Below are 22,577 nucleotides of genomic sequence, written 5' to 3' on the forward strand. Positions count from 1 at the left end.
ACTTCACGGGTGGTGCTCTTCCGGTGCTACAGAACCTGGCGACGCCCCTTCTCCGACCACCGTTGTCGTGGTACAGAAATTGTGCATGTATCACGCTTAAAACCGTACATTCGCCGCATTTCATCATAATGCCGCGCGACCAGGCGGCCGCTACCACCACGGGAGGGAATTAGTGTGAGCGCGACCCATGACTGACTCTTATTCTTCTCTATACATCACTTGTACCAATTCCTCATCTCTAATACCATCATCAGCCGCCCAGCTTGTTCTTTCATAGCTCGAGCTCGGCTGGAATAAACGGTTCCTTATAATAGACAGGGTGTTCCAGCTATCTCGCAGCACGATTTAAAAAGAGTAATGGCTTTACGCGAAGCAAACCTAGTACATAGTGTACTAGGTCTGCATAGTAGACTGCAGTAGCCACTAATAATTTTTTCGTTAATGAGTCCTCAGTATGTGGTTGTAATTATCTAACTCGAGAAGTACTGTCCTAATTATTAAAGAGTCAATGAGGCGTTTGTAGGCAACCACGTGGGGCATCTAACTGCGGTATTTTCAGCGCCGTACTAATTGCATACTCATTTTTTCCAAGTGATAATTTGACAATTATCAATGACAATTTTCCGCGAAATATAAAAAATACCACGTGACTACTCTCCAACCCGCATAATAAAGCAACGCCCTCGAACAAGCTCCCTCTGAGTTAATCAGAATTAAATAAACGAAAGAAAGAAAGAAGGAGCACATCGCGTTTGGTGTTAGTTGGAAACGAGCTGCGATAGCTGTTGTCTTAGCGCAGATAGTGTGCATGGGTGGCTTTTTTTTCTGCGCAGAACCTGTAACCGCAGAAGCTGATCGATGAAATCCGCACAAACGTTTAAAGGTGTGTTTTGTATCACCCCAGTCGCCATGTCTTATTCTAATGAGCAGAACGCGAACATGATGCTTGCCTTGGGAGCTGCACATGGCAACACAAGAAAGGCCGCAAAGATTTATGGTTCATGGAAGTGTGGCGGTAGACCCAGCGCATCGACAATCATCAGAAATTATGAAAACCGGCGAGAAACCGGCAGTTTCAAGAAACAGCGGCAGAGGACTTCATCTTTGAGTCCTAACATACGCGCGGATGTTTTGGCATTTATGGCCTCAAACCCTCAAGCTAGCGTGCCAGACGTGGCCGCACAAGCACCAATTTCCAATTCGTCAGTTTGGAGGATTTTAGAGGACTCAGCATTTCACCCGTACCACGTTAACCTGCTCCAATGCTTGGAAGCGAGGGACTCGCAGAATCGTCTAGATTTTTCGAATTGGATTCTCACAAAATCCGATGAATCACCGAACTTTCATAGCAACGTCATCTGGACTGATAAAGCTAATTTTTGCAGAACTGGCCAGGTACATCTCCATAATGCACACTGTTGGAGCGCACTCGGCACCAGTGCCAGTGGTCGTTCAATGTGTGGTGTGGAATTTAGGACGGTGGTATAATTGGTCGCATCTTCTTCGATCAGACACTGACTGGACAGCGTTACGTGGACGAAATCCTTGAAGGGACAGTGGATGGGTTTTGTAGCGAAGTCCCGCTGTCACGTATTCCACTTCTGCGGTATCAGCAAGATGGGGCGGGGCGCCAGCACACAGCAGCAGCCGAGCACGAAACTGGCTAAATGGGACTTTTCACACACAATAGATTGGAAGGCATGGGCAGGCCCCGGAAACTCCGCTGGTTTTTTGTCCACGCGAATTGCAGCGCCGTCCATGAGATGGATGCGAAACCAAAATTGCTTTTCCTTTTTATTTCTTGTCAACCCTCTCTCAACTTTGTCGTTTCTCCCTCGCCTTTAACTATCGGCGGCGCGGCTGGAGCGGCCCGCGCTCGTCGTCGGCCGTTCTGATAACGGCCGAAACGGCATCAATTTTTTTTCTGGCATTATGCGGTCTGTTTTGCTGTTTTCGCCTTCCGCGCTAGCAGTGTGGTCAGTGTGGTACCCTACCGTTGCACATTTGTCAGCTTTTCCCGTCAATGTCTCGCAGCTGTCGCTGCTCGTGTGTGGTTCACTGGTGTGCGAACACATCAAGACGAAGTGAGCCATGCGACGTGAAATTCTACCGCATCCCTAAAGACAACAGGTGAGCACTGTGTCGTTTACTTCTCGGTTTTTATTAGTGATAGCAATTGTGCGCAGCCGTACATGGCTGTCCGGTGGTGAGGCAGCAGCTAGCTGATTTGAAAATACCACAACGATGCAGTAAATCGTTATGTCAACAAGCTGCGAACATAAAGCTCCTTATAAATATAGTACCACTCTTGCGTACCGCAAGGAACATGGGTGTAGGTGTGCGATTCGTACTTATTTCTAGCCGATAGGTTGCCATCGTTTAAACATGCGTTTCTGAGAATTAATGTTGACATATCCCAACTAGTACTCTTCCGCGACGCGAAACGATCTCAGTTTTGTATGTTCCAACTGCGATGTTATAATTTATGATCTTCATTGTTCTTCAGGATGGAAGCGTTTTTAACCTACGCTGGAAGGATGGACCTAATTGGTTTGCCCAGATGCAAGGTCAAAAACCGCAGAATATGCTCGGCACACTTCACGGAGGTGGATTTTATGGACCGAGCGAGAAGCACGCCGTGAGAAGAAAAGCAGCACAATTCCACGTGACCACGCTTCTTTCTCTACTTATCGTTCTTTCAGATTTCGGGTTCTTCCTTTCCTTCAAACAGGGATCACAAGTGTGCTCCATTGATATCGCACTTTCCTCTTACAGTAAACTCGTAACTAAGCACCGCGGCGGAAGTGTAGTGGTCATGCCGTTGTGCCGCTGAACTAGACGTCGCGGGTTGGATACCGGCTGCGCGGCCGCGTTATGATGGGGGCGGAATACAAAACCGCTCGGCCACCCTGCATTGGGTGCACGGTAAAGAACGCAAGGTGGTGAGTGAGTGAGTGAGTAAGTGAACTTTATTTGGTCCACGATAGACGCGAGTAAACTCCACGTCACCTGGCTAGGCCCACTCGGAGACCGTCAGGTCAAACCTGACGGCCCTCTCGTGGGCCCTCTGGACTGCCATGATTTCGGAGGTCTAATCATGGGCCTTAATAAGCGTCATCATTTCCTCTTGGGAGAATGGGGGACCGGCAGAGGCGCAGCCCCACAAGACATGCTCGAAGTCCGCATAACCACCACACAGGGGGCAGTCCGGCTTGGGAACAGTTCGGGGTGCATTGTGTGCAGTGCCGCAGGGCTCGCGTAAGTGCTTGTTTGTAGAAGTCTGAGAATGACTGCCTGGGCCCTGCACAGCGATGAGTGCGGCAGAGGCAGGAGTCTTCTTAATAGGTAATAGTGTTTGCGGATCTCGGGGGGAGGGGGGGGGGTTACGAGCAGAGAGGCTGGGGTCGCCCTGGAGAGGACGCATTACCCGGCGCACGGTCAGTCATACCTCGTGCAGCCGAGTGTGCCTCCTCGTTAGGGTTGTGCGAGGCACCCTCAATATTTCCAAGGTGCGCAGGGAACCAGAGCAATGAGTGATGTTTGAGGTCTTTAGCGTTTTGGATGATACGTAGAGCCTGGAGAGCCACCATTCCCATCTGAAAGGCCCTGATAGGGGTCTTGGAGTCTGAATAAATCGTGTCATGTACACCGTCCGTCAATGCAAGAGCAATGGCAACCTGTTCTGCTACGCTGGAACTAGAAGTGCGGATGGTAGCGCAGCTGATGATTTTCAAATCACAGTCGATGACCACTGAGGAGAAGGTTTCTTCTTGAGCGTACGAAGCCGCATCTACGAAGCATGTTCGATCCTTGTCCAAGCGGGCACTGGTTAGCAGAGCTTTACCCCTGGCTCGTCTTCGTCCTTCGTTGTAGGTCGGATGCATATTGCGTGGCATCCGGTGTATGGAAATCTTGGATCTTATGTCATTGGGCATCTTCACAGCGTCGGGACCGACGACCATGCAGTTACGTCCCAGCATGCCAAGTATGGCTCGGCCCGCTGGGGTGCCGGACAGTCTGACAAACTGAGAAAACTCTTGGGCTTCAACAATTTCTTCGAACGTGTTGTGAATGCCCAACTTGAGGAGGTCTTCTGTGTTCGTTCGGACATGAAGGCGAAGGGCAAGCTTGAATACTCTTCTGATTAGGGCATTGATCTTGTTGCGGTCCGACACGGGCCAGTTGTGCATGGCCGCCGAATAAGCGAGGTGGCATAGCACAAATGCGTGGATAATCCGGATCAGATTGTCCTCCCTGATTCCGCGGTACCTGTTGGCGATTCTTTCGGTCACTTTCGGGGCACTTTCGGGCACTTTCGGTCTTGGAACAAATGCGTTTGACGGAGGCTCCATTGGCCCCGTTAGACTGGATAAACAATCCTAGGACCCTGATAGTGTCCACCCGCGGAACTGGGGAGCCGTTACCAGTGAATAACGTAATCTGGCTCTCCGTTGCTGGCTTCCAGAACCGGTGAGAACCGCCTCTAGGCCTCTTCTTGTAGAGTAAGAGCTCGGATTTGGCGGGCGAGCACCTTAGCCCAGTGGGGATGAGATACCGCTCCGTCACATCGATGGCCTCTTGCAAAGCACCCTCGACCTGACCCTCACATCCGCTGGGGCACCAGATGGTCAAAATTAATCTGGGTGCACGTTAAAGAACCCCAGGTGGTCCAAATTTCCGGAGTCCCCCACTACGGCGTGCCACATAATCAGATCGTGGTTTTGCCACGTAAAACCCCATAATTTTTCTGCCCCCCCCCCCAGGGGCATGCGTCATAATTAAATTAGAATTGTTGCGCAAGAAAACTCAAAATGTTGTAATTGCTAGCCAAAAAAACAGCAGCCCTTCCCCTGTCGAGAAAATGGGGTCAAGCGAAGCTTGTCATGTGTGTATCTGACCTTTGTGATGATTTTCATTCTTTCGCTCTCTTTTTATCTTTCTTTCTCTCTCTCTTCCTTTCTCTCTCTATTTCTCTGACCATCGTGGTGATTTTCTATCTTTCTCTCTCTCTCGGTCTTTCTTTCTCTCTTTCTTTTATTCATGCTCTCTCTCTTTCATTTTCTCTCCTTTTCGTCCCTTGTATGGGCCAATGAGCTTGGACCCTTTCTGCACTATCGCCAGGATCGGCACACTTTTCAGCGTGACACCGCCACAACAACCGAAATATGTGGGCCTATAAAGCTTCGCTTAAAAAAGGCGTACAAAAACTTATTGACACGGCAACTTTACATCTGCTTTCGAGGCACGTGGCTGCATGAGAAAAAAGTAATTTCCTACCCTCAATTCATTTGATTGAATATGTGGTTAATTGCCAAAAACCTTACAACAGCGTTTTACCACCCACTCGGAGGCGCTTGCTAGATGGGTTGCCTTTTGATGTTCTGTATTTCTGCCCGTTTCTATTTTAGTGACGGACAACGAAAAGGCAAAGACGACGAAGTTTGTTGCAAGGCTCGCGGCTTGTGTTCACGAGCCTCGCTGGCTGCCTTTACGTGTGCGCTGAAGCGGTGAAGCCGTTACACGTCTGCAATCAGAACCTGGCTGCCCGAACCAGTGCTCCCGAAGCTTCGTCTATTCCGTCAGAGCCTGCCCGGCTACCGGATTTGCCAACCGTCGCTACTTCGTAGCTGCGAAAGGACAAGGAAGGTGAAGCGCAAGCTGTCATCCAGCTCGACAAGCAGCGGCTCCAGTAGCTCGTCATCTAACATGACGGCAAACCTCCCGGAAGCCTTAGCTGCTCTCACAATGCAGCAGCACCCTGATGTTCCAGGAGACCCAACAGAAGCACCTGCTTCCCTGCAGTGTTCAAACGATGAGATGCTGGCTGCGCGCACGCCACAGCTCGTCGAGCAGCAGCACTCACGAGTGCGGCGTCGATGGAGTGGACGGGGAGCAAGAAGAGCGCAGCATGAAGAACGGCTGGATGCAGGTATCGTCACCACCTCGTTGCATGTCACGAGCTCTGCAGGCAGTGCAGGAAACGCGTTATGCCGAGGCCCTGGGATGGGACACTGGCTTGTTCATCGAGGACTCGACGCTGCAGAAGCGCGACTCAGAGGTCGCGGAGGTCAAAGGCTGGTTCCGGATCGTCCCTGGTCGCTGTGCAGAATGTCGACGACCGGTCCGGGCAGGTGGCGAGGTCCCTCTGGTAGTCTTCAGCGTTCGCGGGCGCCATGTGATCCTTGGTGAAAGGGAAAAGGTTAAGGCGGCACGGAGGGTGTTCCCTGCGGCACATGGTCATGTATATGTTGAGCCGACCACTCTTTGTGGAAAGGGTTGTACGGGCAGAGGGACTCCGGAACGTTTTCGGGAGTGACGGGGGGAGTATTGTCGTCTTTGTATGTTGTGATTATTATTTTTTTCTCAATGTTCGTCAATTCGCATTTATGTACATTACATTTTATTATTTTATAATTCGTATAATTTTAATGCCATCAATTACTGTTTTAATTCATGTTCGCCGAAATAAATTTGACATATTTCCATCCTCGCTTATTCTGCATTGGTATGCACTTTGAAAATCCACTGAAAACCGGCGCGACCCGCCGGGGTGGCTCAGTCAGCTAAGGCGTTGCGCTGCTGAGCACGAGGTCGCGGGATCGAATCCCGGCCCCGGCGGCCGCATTTCGATGGAGGCGAAATGCAAAAACGCCCGTGTGCTTGCGTTGTAGTGCACGTTAAAGAACCCCAGGTGGTCGAAATTAATCGGGAGCCCTCCACTACGGCGTGCCTCATAATCAGAACTTGTTTTGGCACGTAAAACCCCAGAAAGAAGAAGAAGATGAAAACCGGCGCAGACCACGCAAATGACAAAACGGGTTCGAAAGCGGCAAAAAAATCATTTTTAATATTTCTGCATTCTATCCCGCAGTGAAGCAAATGTGAACTGACACAAGTACACAGATGTGATACAAGTAGGCAAGAAAGTAGACACTGCGTACAAAGCTATCATCGCAGATTCACGAGCTTCATGGCTGCAGCATGACCAGAGGGCGTTGGGCAGGATAGGTTGTCAAAGAAGGCCAAAGGTAGCTCTTCGTGCTGTAGTTGTAGACACGAACTCTTTTATAATGGTTTCCAAGTGCAGTTCCGCAGCTGTCTTCTTGTGCACGTGAAGGAGCAGAACGTGTGTCAACCTCCTCTGCGTCATTCGATTGGGCAAAAATGTTTTTACTCGCATAAGATCACTGAAAGATCGGTCTCCTGAAGCAGTTGACGCAGGTACAGGAAACACGAGTTGCAGGTACTCGACAATCTGGTCCATCATCTTACGCATATCTGCAGACTTCCCCTGCAGAATTTGTAAAATGCGTTCACTTGCGCGTGGACCCTCGTCGCGCATGAGCTTTGGAAGAAGCACGAGCTGCGCTGAAGACCTGCTGATGTCAAAATCTGCAGCTGTGTGCTCCTAAAAGCTCATTTAGGTCGTTTGTCGCGAAGTTTCAACCATTCAGCAGCGTCAGTCAAAATGCGCTCGAGGCTGTTCAGCTGCTGATTGCCAGGCTGTTCAAAACTTCAAATCCCCGTCAGATCTCGCTGGTAATACGATCCATAGTGGCAAAAAACTCTTTCCTCTATGATGACTTGCCGTCAAGCGCTGCGGGCTCCTCAGGCTTGCATATGAATTGAAGCCTTCTGGGCGGCTGCGAAACTGTGGGCACACGAAGTTGCTTTAGACCTAACTCTGCTGTTTTTGAGTTCGTCTGCTGCCATAGGACGACAAATGTGGCGTCAGACCGTAGCCTTGACAAGCGGTCACAAAGAGCCTCTTCTGTTTCTAATGCTCCTGCAGCGTGGTAAACTGGGCGTTGAAGCATCCTCAGTAATTCCTCGCATGGGCCTAACAGGGCTGTATAAAGGTTGATACCCAATAAAGTTTCGAACTTCTTTAATACTTTCTCATATCCTTTTATGGCTGTCTTGCTTGTGCCACTGAGAGAGTTTGAGCTGAGGATACGCTGTTATACCTGACTGATCGGTTTCCGTTCAGTTGCGTTACCGAATGATGGCTGCCGTGGAGCCAAGATTGGGGCAGGTAGGCTTGATAAATAATTTGGTTGATTTTGTTTACGAGTTCAAGGGCTTGGTATGTACGCTGGTGTTTGATTATTTCAGTCTTGTATTCTGTGGTGTTTGGATATTTGCGTGTCAAGAGTACTCTTTCCTTTCTTGTTAGGGACCGTTTATGAACTTATCATCGATCTTTTGTGCAGGTTTTCCGCAATTGCAACAGTTGTGGTCAGTTTTATTGGATCTTAAGAGGTAGTTTAGAAATACACAGTCTCCGGTGATTGCCTGGCTTGTGTATTATTTTGTAGGGAAGTGCTGTGACATGTGGAAATGTTTCTTATTCATTGATGTGTTATTGTTCTCTCTCCAGGTGTAAGTCAATATTCCACCAATTGTTTCTGCATCTGTTTCCATAGATGTGATTTAACGAAGAGTTTGGTTACTGGAATGTAGAGTGGCGTGTCCTTAATTTGTGGCTTCTTAACCGGCCATCGTCCCACCGTTGCACGTACAGTTGATCATCGGCCTTCAAGAAAGCATTTGACCACACAACCACCAGTTTGAAAATTTAACAATAGCTCCTGTCAAAAATTTGATTTCCGCGTCAACAGTCGGAAAGTGGGGGAGCCCTGCCCCCCTTCCCGCCCCCCGGTTCCAGAGTCCCTGTACGGGCAATTCACCAGGTCATCTTGCAAGCTGTTCAATGTGGCCATGGTGCAACGTGAGCCAAACCTGGCGTCATACTGGACGGCGGCGCGCAGGGCTCGTGGCACTGGCTACGGCTGCGTCCCGCGCGACGTCTCATCGATTGGTACTTGCTATTCAGATCATATTAGATTCCAGAATTCACTATTAAAAATAACTAATAGTCGTTTCTGATGGAATGTAGCGCGTAACAGCTCTGTGTAGTCTCGAGTGCGAGTGACCGATGCACGTGCGAACTGTTCCGAGTGATTCTGCTGCTGGAGAGTCGCGGCTGCTGCGCAGAGGGGCACTAGTTACTGATCGAATTAAAGCGTGGGTGTTGATAACTTCTGCTTAACAAGTTCCTAACTGTCATTCAACATAAACGCCCCGTTTTGGGGCAACCTGTAAATGTGGTAAATGTGCAAATTGATGTGATGTTGTACCGCCAACAAATACCTTTCAGCAGAAAACGTTATTGAAGATATATATACCACTACTGTGCATGACAAGAATGGAAAATACAGCGACCGTAAAGTTTACAAAGCTTCGCTGTCCAATCAACAGACAGACAGACAAAGAACTTTAATGAAGGTCCTGAGAAGCTCTGTTGCCCCCTCTCAGGGAGGCGACGAAGCCAATCAACGAAACAAAAACTTAGAAGCACATAACGTGTTCGGAAAATTGATATGTAATTTATAATTACACCCTACGTGCATTGTAAGCTATTCAGTACTGAGCGAATAAATATTGTAAGCGATTGCCTCTAAACTGTAAGGAGTCGTAAGTAGGGGCGTGCGAATATTCGAGTTCATAATTCGAATCGAATAATATCTAATCGAATAATTCGATTCGATTTCGAATAGCTAGTATTCGAAGTTTCGAATAATTCGACAGCAGGAATATCTAAAACGCGACAAAGGCAAATGGTGCAACTTGGTTAGGGAGGTGTGGTTAAAACTAATGCTAACGTCGTTACAGTAGGTCTTTCGTTAAAACTTTCACCAGTTTCCTGGTTCAGAAGCGAGCGCGTTTATATTAAAAGAGATTATGGATTTCTGCATGTAAAAATAGATAAAACCTTATGAGAAACTGTCAAGCCCACAACTTCGCTTCCGAAACGAAGGCACCGACTTTTGCGTAGTTCGGTCGCGTATGCCGCAAGCGCCGTAAAGCACTTTTGCACAAAAATCTTCCTTCACATCCTGTCTTAACTACCGTCGCCGCGCGCTTATATTGTGTTGCACCCGGGATCACGAATCAACATGACTCATCTGCTCACAGCACATAGAAGGCTTGCGGAAAGGGCAAGGTCCTGCTTGCGCATTCGTCTGACCGCGGCGGATGTTTTCAACTGCAGTTTTCAACGCATGTTTTCAACTACAGGAAACAACGTAACATCGCGGCGAGAGAACCTGAAGCCAGTACATGTGGAACAGCTTGTTTCTGCATGACAATTTGCAGCCTCGCGGTAACAGTCACAAACCGTTTTGTGTGCTCGAGGACATGAGCATGCGTAATTTCTTTGTTCTTTCTGTAAATTTTCAATAAAATCTTTTGTATTCAATATTCGATTCGGTATTCGCTATTTTTGGCAACTAGTCGGCACTATTCGATTCGAATTTGATTCGAGATGAAATTTCACTGTTCGTACAACCCTAGTCGTAAGCGTAAAATATCAGGGTCGTTGCATGCGGTATGTACAAACAGAACGCTGATGCGCATGATAATCTAATCGTTGTCATACTTTTCTCATACCCTTTTTTACACTGAGGTTCCCGGAAAGTTAATCATAAATGACAGCACTGTTATCGAAATGTCCACAAGCTCCTAACAAAGCAACGCAAGTACTGTTCGGCTCACCTGTGCACATAGCTGGATCAACTTTTCATTGCCTTCTCAGTTACGCACCTCGCTGAAAGTGCGCACGAATATGCACACCCCGGAGCTACAGCACACGCCGGGAGGAGAAAGGCGCGAAAGTGCACCGCAAGGTGATTGACCAGCATCACACAGTCTAGACAGCAGACGCCAGCACAATGCCACGTGACCACACATCTTTCTTTATACTTATCGTTCCATTGGATTTCGTGTTTGTCCTTACTCTCGAACAGCCACCACACTTTGAGTGTGCACCATTGCCATCGCACTGTCCTCTTCTTACGGTAAACTCGTAACTAAAACCATCGACAGTAGTGAAGTGGTTTAGTGGCTGCGGCGTCGCGCTGCTGAGCTCGAGGTCGAGAGTTCGACACCGGCAGCGGCGACCGCGTTCCGATGGCGTATAATTACGCGTAAAAACGCTCGCACACCAAGCAATGTCTGCACGTTTACAGATTCCCAGGTGGGCAAAATGACTCCGGATCACCCATCTACGGCGTGCCTCACAACCGGAACGTAGTTTTCGCACTTAAGGCTATAATTTAATATGTCGATCGCAGCTAAATATAGCATACGAAAGAGAAAGTTTCGTTAATATGGATCCTCTACTGCTGCCTTCGTGCCACATGGGTGTTTGAAAAAATTATTTCCCCACCTGATTTCTATTTCATTGAATGTGTGATAAAGTATCCGCAAAAAAATCATAATGGAGCGTTAGCAATTAGGCAGGGGCCTCTGCAAGATGTGTCAGTTTCTTATGTTCAGAATTTCGGTCCATTTATTTTTCAGTGATGGACAACGAAACGGAAAGGCGCCGAAGATTGCACAAGGCTCGCGGCTTGTCGTTCTGGTCTCGCGGCCATTCTGGTCTCGCACGGCCCTGTCTCGTGTTGGAGTTCAAGTATCCGGCGGTGCTATTCAACTGTTCGTTTAACGTCTTTGTTGTTCTTTTTACTGGTCCACCGCTTTCTTTTTCATCACGCTTCCGTTTATTGCGTCGCGAGTTTAGGCGAGTTAGCCACGATGTTTTTTTTTTCGTCATAGCCAAGATCACACGCATGCTTCTCTCGTTCCGAAGCCGCCCAGCTCTTCGAAACACTCGGTGCGTGCACCCCGTGATGCTTTGTCGCTTTCTTTCCTTGTGACAGTTCGCGCTTGGAGGCGTCGTCCTAGACTGCACTATCGCCGGGACCAGCCCACTTTTTACATTATTCTCCTCCTAGCATCTGACGTTGCCTAGAAACTATGCGACGTTTGTCTTCGCCGAAGTCGAAAGTCATCGTCGTTTTAACGCACATCACATGAAACAGCCATGTGTACGCGCGATTGTATACAACGTAGTCGCTGATGACGCCCCATCTGAATTTCTCTCGTTTGCGCTCGTCCACTGCTTAACCCAGTGATCACCCTTTCGTAGGCTCGCATTGAACGGCCGGCGCAAAACTGAGGCTTTTGCTGCCATATGATCGAATACAACGTGGTTGTCATCGTGCCATTGTCGTCCCACACGTATGCTCGTGGCCAACACACACAGCTACTCTATTTGCAGGAACATGTTGGTCCACCGGAAATCATTTTGCGGAACCCAAAACAATGCTGGATGGCCAGGTACATGCAAATTCCTTCGCACAACATTAGCTTCCCACAGTGCCTGGGATCTGCACAATCTTCAATGCGTAAGCATTTCTGTGTCGACTCACTAGAGAAAATCAGTCGCTCACTCTGGACGCTTTCACTGCATAAACAAAACGTTGTATTAATAACATGAAATTAAAAACTTTAAAAATTTGATATAATAAAATAAAGTGAAATATATATAGAAAATGAAATAATAAAAATTATTAAAAAGAAGAACCTTGCGCAGTGAGAGAACAGGCGACATTTTTATTCAAATTCAGGTATCTTAATCACTGCGCTACCCATCCTTTTTTTTATTAGATAGAAAACTAAACTGAAGATTTATTACAGTGTGGATGTAGCTACAGACTTAAAACTCGGGCAAAAACACACATGCGTCGAACAAGTGCATCCAGTCAGGTGGGGACTCCTGCATAGCGATCACAGTTCTCACATAAGCCGCACTTTCACGATAGAAGGATCTTGTAGATCACGGCCTTTGGGTATGACGATCGCACAATCTAGATCTTCTTTCTGATTATGAGGCACGCCGTAGTGGAAAGCTCCGGATGAATTTCGACCGCCTGGTATTCTTTAACGCGCACTACAACGTAAGCACACGGCCGTTCTTGCATTTCGCTCCACCGAAATGCGGCCGCCGCGCCCGGGTTTCGATCCCGTGATCTCGTGCTCAGCAGCCCAACGCCTTAGCTGACTGAGCCTACGCAGCGGCTAACAGTTGAGATCTCTATAGGCTCCATAAACCCAGTACTATGAACATTTTATAGGGAGGCCCACAAGTGATGGCAATGTCCTTTTAAGATATCCATTCTAGAATGTCCTCCAAAAATATAGCATCAGTGTAATCTAGGAAAAAGTGATCTATGGTTTCAGCACGTGTACAGTGTCGACAATTCGCAGACCACGGCACAAAGCAGACCTTCCAGTTCAACCAGCTTCTAACAGGAAGTGTTTCCGAATTCAATTTAAAGAAAAATGTCTTAACTCCAGGAGGTATACACATTTAACGGGGCCCGCATGTACATCCTGATAAGGACGAATTACATAAGGTGCACAGAACAAAGGATCTGGGAAAATCGAGTCCACAAGTGCACCAGAAATTGCTGCAGTGAAAATGCACTCCAGACAGAATCTAACTTTCAAGAAACGAGTCAACGACCTCCTCGAGAAAACCCGAGGAGCCTGTGGGACATCTAGGCATCTGATGCCACTACTATATTAGGAAGATAATGAACTAATCGGAGCTGCAACATTTCACGCAAAAGCCGATGGTCGCTGTCTCGAAGAAAAAACACACGACACACAATTTTCGTATCCACGGAGCGGCGCAAAACCACACGTCTATCGTGTTTCTCAACCGTAACAAAAATGCAGAGCGTCAGCGGCAATGTATAGGTTACGACAGAAGCAACTGAAGGAGGCACCTGGGATGAGCGGGTAACAACAGCAACAAGAGTTACTGGATGATGATGATGATGGCGACCAAGAGCTACTGCAACAGAAGAAGAAGAAGAAAGAAACTCATGCTGCCCGACACTACGGGCAAGATGACGGGGTGTAAATTAGCATCGCGGCGTTGCAACCGCGTTTCTCCGTTTCTCTATGCGACTTTCGCGGCGTTTCTCGCCATAACAAACACAGCAGCATACCATGAAGAAAAGCAGCCGATTAGTAGGAAATGCTTACGCATGTTCTAGGTAAGTCCCATAGGAGCTTCTGCGTGATGCTTTTTAATGAAAATGCTTTGTCCAAAGTCATGTCCCGCCAAGCAGACATCTGTTTTGATAGGAGTACGGCATTTCATTGCAGATAGGAAGGTAATTAGTTCCATTTCAATAATATATTCTTACGAACTCATAAATATTGACTGTTGGATGTGATGACTACGTGAACAGTGACACTCGTGCGCAAAGCATATAATACGTTTGTTATTACGTAATAAACAGGTACCGTGTTACTAACAGGATGCTGCAACAACAAAAGCTCAGCGTGGGGCCATAGTTATTGGCAAAGCCGCAGCGAAACAATGGTTGCAGCCCAAGGGGAAACATTGGCTTGGGAGGTGCTGCTTGGGTAGCCCCCCCCCCACTTTAGGTGTTGCCGGAGGAAGGTGCTGTATTTTAAGGGGAGCAAGGTAGTGCTTCCGCTGCTGAAGCCCTGTGTCCACTTGTTCAAACTTGGAACCAAGTTTGAATTCATCAATTCAGAGCCGACCACGGAATGCAGCGTCGCCATTCAATATACTGCCGCCTTCCGTACAGAACTCTCGCTGTGATCATATGCCTTGAGCAAAACGGGCATCATCTGAGGCAGAAGCTCCACAATTATCCTTTTTGGATGCACTTCCACGAGACGGGACATGACCTTGATTGCAGCGATGTCAACGTCTTGGTCATTCGAGTCCCCGATGCGTGAGTGCAGGAGCCGCATTGTTTGCTTGAGGGTAGCACAGGAGCAGCGTCCATGGAACACAGCGCGGCCGCACTGCTCACTTCTCTCTCGGGCTGCTTGAATGTTCCGAAGATCTTGATCAAGGTGAGCTCTGCATAATTGTGGAAGTGTTTCGGCTGCCTCTTAAACAATTCTGCCAAAGCTCTTAAAGCGGCCACTTTTACAGGCGCCGCTTGTTCTTCGAGATCCTTACTCGTGGCCGGGACAGTGGTCGTCGGAACACAAAGCACCGTTACCTGACCGGCACCCGAAGCGCTGACTCGAGCGGCACTGATGGTAGCACGGTGTTTGCTCCTTGGCGTGGGCGATAATGGCGGCGGATGCAGCAGCTGCTGAGACTCCGGGCTGCCTTGACCCTGGGCCACGACCGTGGAAGTAATCGGCTGCTGCTCCTTGTCCAAGGAACTGTAGTTCTTCAGCTTGCTGGAAACCTGCATGGCACTGCGACGGTGGGCCTCACGCGGGTTGTGCGCGTAGTCCGGGTACTTCCTTCGGTGGACGGCGGCAGCTTCGACCACCTTGCGCTGGAAGGGCTCCTTGTCAGCGGCGCGGAGAGGACGCCACAGCTTTGCCAGGCGGCTGCTAACGCGATCGTTGTTTTCGTTCGCGTTCACGGCGGCCACCCAAAGCCTCTTTTCCTGCGCGAACGGCATCAAGGCGTTTGGGGGAGGGGGAACACGTGATCGCAGCTGGTAGCAGTACTGCACCTCGCTGCTCAACGATGCAACCACCATGCCTAGATGCGAGGCCACATCAGCAACCGCCATCGCCGCTTCTGCTGCTGCTGCACAGCCTGTACCAAAAGGCCCTGAATGCTTCGTAGGCACGTAATGACGGTGCTTGGCTGAAGAGGAGCGAGGGGCCACCGACGATGGCTGGCCTTTGCAGGGACTGCCGTCTGCGGTTCCGGGAGCGTCCAGAAATCTTCAGTTTTGGACGAACGAGCTGCCGAGGAAGGAGTTTTCGTCTCCTTTGCCATGCGCAGGAGTGGCAATAATGATGATGGTAACGACGACGAAGATCCCCATTTATGGCGTGTACTCACTAAGTTAATATGCCAGGAATTGGGCAGCAGGACGTAGTTTAAGATGCATTCATTAAATATTCTAGCACAAGCGAAGAACGACAGATTATAATAAAGACAGGAGCAACAAGTATAATATGTAATTAAACAGCCACACAAACTTAAAAAATAGTAAATACGTCTTTATGACGAAGAGAATAAAAATCAAATAATAAAGAATTTCTGAAATCAATTTCGGCGAAATGAATACTGAACAGAGAAGTAGTGTGAAGCTAGAAAAATTAGCACGGTAAACGTTTTGTTTCTTTTAAAAGATCCAACACAGAACTGCAAACATATTGCGGCCACTTCAGCATATTCTCGAGTCCCTATATGATATTAATAACGGAATATATATTAGTACTCCAACCTGGTAATGTCGAGCTTTGAGCAACTTCTTTCTCTGGATTGAAAATCGTCGGCAGGATAAAAAAAATTACTCGATCTCCCGCTAAAGGGAATCATGTGTGGATGCGAAGCAGTGGGGAGATGGTTAGCTTGAGCGTGAGATGGTTTCGCGGCAGCGGCCCGAGCGCTCATCGCGGCGCTGCACAGGAGGGAGAATGAGGCGCGCGCGCTCCGTCATTTTCATACCGCGGAACCAGGGGCGTAGCCAGAAATTTTTTGCGGGGGGGGGGGGGGGGGGGGGGGGCATGCGTCTGCTTTTCTCTACGTGACGTGATCGATAATATATATCGGTAGTTTAAGCAGACTCTATACATGTATATCAAAGACATGGGACGGGGGCCCCCTCCCACCCCCCCCCCCCCCTCGCGTGTGCTTGTGAAGAAATTAAGTAAAAAGTAAAGCAAGCTCAGTAAAATACAGTAAGCACGACAGGTACAGTGGGCGTTTGGAGCAACGGTCTCTCATCGCGCCACTGAATGGACCAGTCTTCGAAAACGCATATTTGAGACGACCCGCCCGAACGGAGAAGACATCATTATATGTTAATTTCCGTTAAGCGTAGATGGCGTCGTCCTCGTCGGGGCGAAGTGCGTTTCACAAGTCAAGGACAGCTATACGCGTGAAAATGCATGCGTGACCATGCTATACCTACTCCCATAGCAATAGCTTGTTCGTTGCGTCTTTGCGCTAGAAAACTTAAGTACGCGCAAAAACGGGGAAGGCTTTTTTTTTTCGAAGCTTTCGTCACCCTGCTCCCTCACACGAGAGGGTTGCATTTCCTGCGGCAAGTGCATGGGCCGCTGTGTCTTCCGCTGTGTGCGAGTGTGCAGCCGTCATTTGCCTTTACGTCAACAGATTCAGAATTGTACAGAATATTTCACCGCACAGCATAGATATGGCATGTGTACGCATTTTAAGTAGTGCGTGCAACTCATTTCTGCTTCACTTACGCCGGTGCAAACAGGAAGCGGCCTTGTACCTCACAGAATCTCGACTGATTGGTGTACTAGTTATTAGAGCACTGCACGGGCTCGGGCTTACCCGAAAGCCCGGGCCCGGCCCGGCCCGTGGGCCGGGCCGGGCCGGGTAGAGCAGTTTTTTTATTGCGATAGCAATTATATGGACACTCCAAAGCAGATTTCTGCCGTCGGCGTCACCGTCGTCGTCGCCGTTGCCGTCGCCGTCGCCGTGAGGTTCCGTATGACGTCAATGGGGATGAAATCGTCGCCGCGTACCGCCGAACGCTCTATGTGCCAGTGAAAGGGCGCGAGGGACGCGCGCTTTCACGGGGAGTGAACCCACGGCGGGAACAAACGCGCGTTCTGCGCCGTGCTCTCTTAAGGGCTGCAGAAGTAGGCGTCTCTTTCCTCCTTTACAATCACCATATGTGTAGAGCAAACGCGCCTTCTTCCGACGCGCGAAAGGCCGTGGGGGAGGGGGAGGGAAGGGAGGCGACGTTTAGCTGCGGCACCAAGTGCCTATTTATATCAGAGGCTCCGGCAACAGTCACCAACGCCGCACGCATTTTGTGCGACCGCGGGCAAAACGCCGACGGCATCGACAACAGTTCTGCGTGTTGCCGGTGCTGCTGCATGTCCAAGTTTATACAGCTGATAAAGCTACTATCATTACTCCGTATAGCTCTCTACAAATTTGCTATCGCAATTGATGCTTCGCCTTTCAGGTGAAACTGCGACAACTTTTTTTCACGGTCTCGGGCCGGGCTCGGGGACGGCGTGTGCTTTTTGACCCGGGCCCGGGCCGGGCTCGGGTATTTTTGACGCGGGTCCGGGCCGGGCTCGGGCTTTCTGGTGGTGTGCATGTAACGTGCAGCGAGTTATTCTCGGGCTTCTCAACTCTGAAAAACATTATTTTTCGGTCTCGGGCCGGGTTCGGGCCGGTTTCGTGTCGGGCTCAGGCCGGGCTCGGGCCTAAGGTAAAGGGGTGGCGGGCCGGGCCGGGCGGGTAACGTAGATTATTTCCGGGCTCGGGCCGGGCCCGGGTCTCGCCATAAAAGTTTTGATCGGGCTCGGGCGGGCCGCCCAACGTAAAAACGGGCCCGGGCCGGGCCCGGGCTGAAAAAATTGGCCCGTGCAGTGCTCTACTAGTGATGCAGGAATGAACTCCGGTCTTGTTCAGTGCATAGTGCACATAATCAATTTCTCAGGACGCGTGAACTCCGACGAGAACTGTCAGCGCCTGCAACAAGAGTTTACTTACGCTGTACTGCGCACAGCAGTAATCCATGCTTGTCGGCTGTCTGTTTCGTTCATTCTGTTGCGAGTCGGTGGAATTTCACTGCTGGCATCAACCCCTTCGTGTGTACATTGCTGGTTTGAGATTCCACAACACAACAGCAACTTGCGCAATTGCTGGTTTGGGATTCAACAACACAACAGTAACAACCAGCCTTCCGTAGGGGCGCAATCGCATACAAGAGACGTTTCGCGCGCAGACTGGCTACGTTCACACTTGGGAAGCGGCAAGCGGGCGGAAAGGCCAAAGCGGCCGCATGTCCAAGTTGTTCACATTTGTTTTGCTACCGCCGCTGCCGCTTTCGTCCACATCCATCTAGTCTGCATACGTTTGTCGGCGTGGTGGCGCTCATTATCGCATTATTTCGAGCGGTATGTTCATTCATTGACCCACCCGTCATCAAAAGTGATCATTTTGTGCAACTTCGCGTGTCATTTGCGACCTTCGGTAAATTCCTCGTTGGCGTTCCGTGATTCTCCTCACACGAGCGCTGTAGCGCTTAGTCACAGGTTGGTGCCTAGGCGTGATTATATTTCTTTAATAGCTTTTATTTACAAGTTGTAATAACATTTCATCATTTCGTATTATTGTCGGCGCCTCCAGGACACCAAAGCGGCAACGGGAACACCAAAGCTAAAACCCGGGCTGGCCCTTGTGTTGGGGCTCGCCAAAGCCTGCGCGTCCTACGTGAGACCTACGCTTCCCAATCTATCGTCGCGACGAGAAAAGCACCCCGCGACTTCAGCAACATACCGTGCACGTGCACGAACTATGGAGCGCCAACGAGGAATCTGCCCAACTATTGTCTGCCATGGAAGTGGAAGAAGAATGGCTTTTATACTTCTACCTACTTGTTTTCTAGAAATCGACAATGAATAAACGGAAGACGCGGACACCTTGGAAATGGTGGTGGTGGGTTCGCCTCGCTTTGCAAAAGCGTGAGAAGTTGGGTCACGCCAAGGCTTCGTTGCCGCACCTCCGGTCGCGCGACATTGAATACTATCGCGAGTATTGCTGACAGTACGTTTTAGTACCACTCTTGTCGTAAAGCAAGGGGTGATTCTTGATCGCGTCGATCAGTATTGCAGCCTACACTTTTGGTGCCATGTTCAATTTTACGACCGGTTGTTTGCATGCTAGTGTAGCTTCCGGTCGAGCAGAACGACTTTCCGCCGCGTTTCCGCTTCGCCACAGCGAAAAAATTGGTCCGAGACCGATTTGGCTCCCCGCTTGTTTTTCTGCCTGTTTTGCCGCCTAGGCGGGCGGATTTTTGCAAGATTTTGCCGCTTCCGACAGCTCCGAGACCAAGTGTGAACGTAGCCTAAGATCCTGCGCGAGCGCGGCCTAACCGGCACCTGAAGGGAAGCGGTGGAAATGTATACGGAAATTTCGACCACCTGGGGTCTTTAACGTGCACCTAAATTTAAGTAAACGGGCCTCGAGCATTTTCGCCTTCATCTAAAATGCGGCTGCCGCATTTGTTGCTTCAGAATGCGGCCGCCACATTCTCGCCCAAAACCTTAGAGAGCGTCAAAGCCTTGAGAAACACCGTGACAGTTTTTTTCCATATGCAGAAATGATTCGCTGTAAATTACCAACCCAAACGGAAGCGCCCAGGAATGAAATTGTGATATAGTAGCACCGGTTCCTTGAATTATGTCAGCGCGAAGCGGCGTGAACAAAGGGTGGGTAAGTGGGGCGGGGGGGGGGGGGTGTGCGGAAAAAATTTCGGGGGGGGGGCGGTTTGAACCCCCCCAACCCCCCCCCCCCCTGGCTACGCCCCTGCGCGGAACTACTGTGGCACCCCAACGGGGTATGCAGCTGTCGCACCACCTGTCATGCGAGCCGCTCAGGATTCCTACAGGACCGAAAGGGGGCAGCGTAGGAGAGGAGACAGAGGGAAGGGGACGCGCTTGCGCTGTGAGGGTGTGGCACGCAGGCGCGGCTCCGTGCAGTAGAGGATTCCTAGAGGAGAGAAAGGGGGGAGCGTAGGAGAGGCGAGAGAGGGGGAGGGGACTCGCCGTGGGGGTGTGGCACGCCGCGGGACGCAGGACGGACAAAGCCCCCGCCATAAGCTGCTTCGCATCTAAAAAAAAGTGGCCTTTTGACTCAAATTTATTCGATGTATGTTCTCAAAGAATCTGTGTGTAATTTTTCTCTGTGTATTTCGTCTAAGCGGTGGTCTTCCAGAATTTGAACTGCTGATAGTCGCGAGATGAGGCACGTTCTCCTTCACTACGAATGATAGGTGGTGTCCAAAACATGGCGCCTATTGCGTGTTTCCGGATCCGCAATCCCTTCCGTCGCATGCATTTATCTAAGGACCTTAGATATCGGTTTCTGAAACGTTGATAGGCTTCTGTTTTTGCATTTATACACCACGTATTGACGCCGCAGGCGTGCAGTTGCCAAATTGGACGAGAGATTAGCACAGAAATAACATTAAAAACAACTAGCGCTCAATAAAATATACATGTCATTCCAGTAAATGTAGCAAGATTGAAGCCTGTGCCTTGTAATGCTTTTGCCATTGTAGGTAAAAACAGACATACTCACACGCGAAATTGTTGAAGCCTCCCGATACCATTTTAAAATTTAGGTGAGATTGTGTGTGCACCCCTTTTGTGTCTTTGAGCGATAAATGGGATCAATTTCTTGGAAGGTGATGCATGCATGTAACATGCCATCACCGAGTTATACAAGTCGCGATTTTCTGCAATAAAATGCTGTTGAAAGGGAAGTTGACGGTCTGTCTTGTGCATTCTTTGTTTTCCTTGTACAGGGTCGTACACTCTTAGCGTGAACACGGCTCAGCGTGGCAGTGCAAACACGTTGCACCAGTGCGTCCGGTGCGGCCGCACATCGAAGCGAAGCGGCGCAGGCGCACAGGCACCTAGGGGAGCTGCATCGCGTCGCCTGCTACAGCCCTGGAGCGCGCCGCTCTTGCTTTTCTTTGAAGTACACAGGCTCTATTCTCGACACGCATGGCAGTTGCACGGCCGCCATTATCCGCTATGTTGACTCTCGTTGGCTGTCGAGAGGTCACGCTTTTTGAAGTTTGTGCCGGGAAACGGAAGTTTTGCAAAATGCACTTTTGCGTTTTTATCAGAATGACGAAACGTGACGTGGAGCTGCAAATTTTATGGACTAATACTTTTTCGTGGTCCTTGGCACCTATATTGCGACTTTAGCACTTTAAAAAGAAAGTGGACGGTAGCGCGCAAAAGCCCGTGCAGTGCATCAGCAATTTCGCGAAAATGCGGTGGTGGCCCAAGGAAGCAACCATGTCAGCTTGCTGATTGGCTGAAGGAATATGCCGTGAGGGAGCGTCGCAGGAAGACCGGTTTCGTAAACGTCAATTTGACGTTGCGTGACGTTGCGCTGGGCCGCCATTCCAGAGATTTTCCGTCATAATTTGTGGTGCGACCCGCGCGGAGGAGCGTAAATATCTTTATTGAGTCCTGAGGAACCCCTCCGTGGTCGTCACTTCGCAGCGCGCCCTCCCAGTCTTCTTTACTGAACACGGTGACGCTTAATGCGGAGCATTGCCAGAGCATGTGCGCTAGCGAGCAGTACGATTCGCCACAATCCGGACATTGCGGCTCTACCTCTTGTGAATAAAGGCCCAGTCTGCCTCTGGAGGGAAACGACCCTGTCTGAAGCATTCTGAATATCGATGACTGTGGTCTATTGAGTTTAGCGTGGGGGAGCGGGAAGGCCCTCCTCGACAGCTGATAGTGCGTTGTTGTTTCGTTGAAGGTGAGCCACGGGTCTCGGTGCTCCCCTCCTTCCCCGCCACTTCGCTCGCCACGATGGCTGCGGTGCGTGAGTCCTCGCGCGCGGTCGTGCGCCAGCTCGTTGTCGTTGGGAAAGTCGCGGTGCACGTCGGCCCCCCTGTGGGCCAGAAACCATTTGACCATGTGATGACCCGCGGCTCCCTCGTTGCCGAGGACGGCCGCCGCTTCCCGCGATATCGAGCCCGAGGCGAATGCTGTGGCCGCCGATCGCGAGACGGTGTACACATAAGGACGTTCGGGGTCCCCCATTGCCATGGCTATTGTCACCTGTTCGGCCACTTCGGACGTCACCCCCTTGACCGATACCGCGTTAATGATCGTGCCATCCCAGCGTATGGAGACGGCCGCGTACCGGTCGCTGCGCCCGTACTGGGCCGCGTCTACAAATG

General features: G+C 49.9%; 1 protein-coding gene across 1 annotated transcript; it reads right to left on the reverse strand.

Moving 5' to 3' along the window:
- Positions 1 to 14,537: 14,537 nt before the first annotated feature.
- LOC119444467 (transcription factor sox-3) lies at positions 14,538 to 15,431 on the reverse strand. The gene has a single exon (XM_037708869.1). It carries the CDS (start codon positions 15,429 to 15,431, stop codon positions 14,538 to 14,540), a length of 894 nt encoding a protein of 297 aa, XP_037564797.1.
- Positions 15,432 to 22,577: the final 7,146 nt, after the last annotated feature.

This window comes from Dermacentor silvarum, chromosome 1, assembly GCF_013339745.2.
Source record: "Dermacentor silvarum isolate Dsil-2018 chromosome 1, BIME_Dsil_1.4, whole genome shotgun sequence".
In the NCBI taxonomy this organism is placed as follows: domain Eukaryota; kingdom Metazoa; phylum Arthropoda; class Arachnida; order Ixodida; family Ixodidae; genus Dermacentor; species Dermacentor silvarum.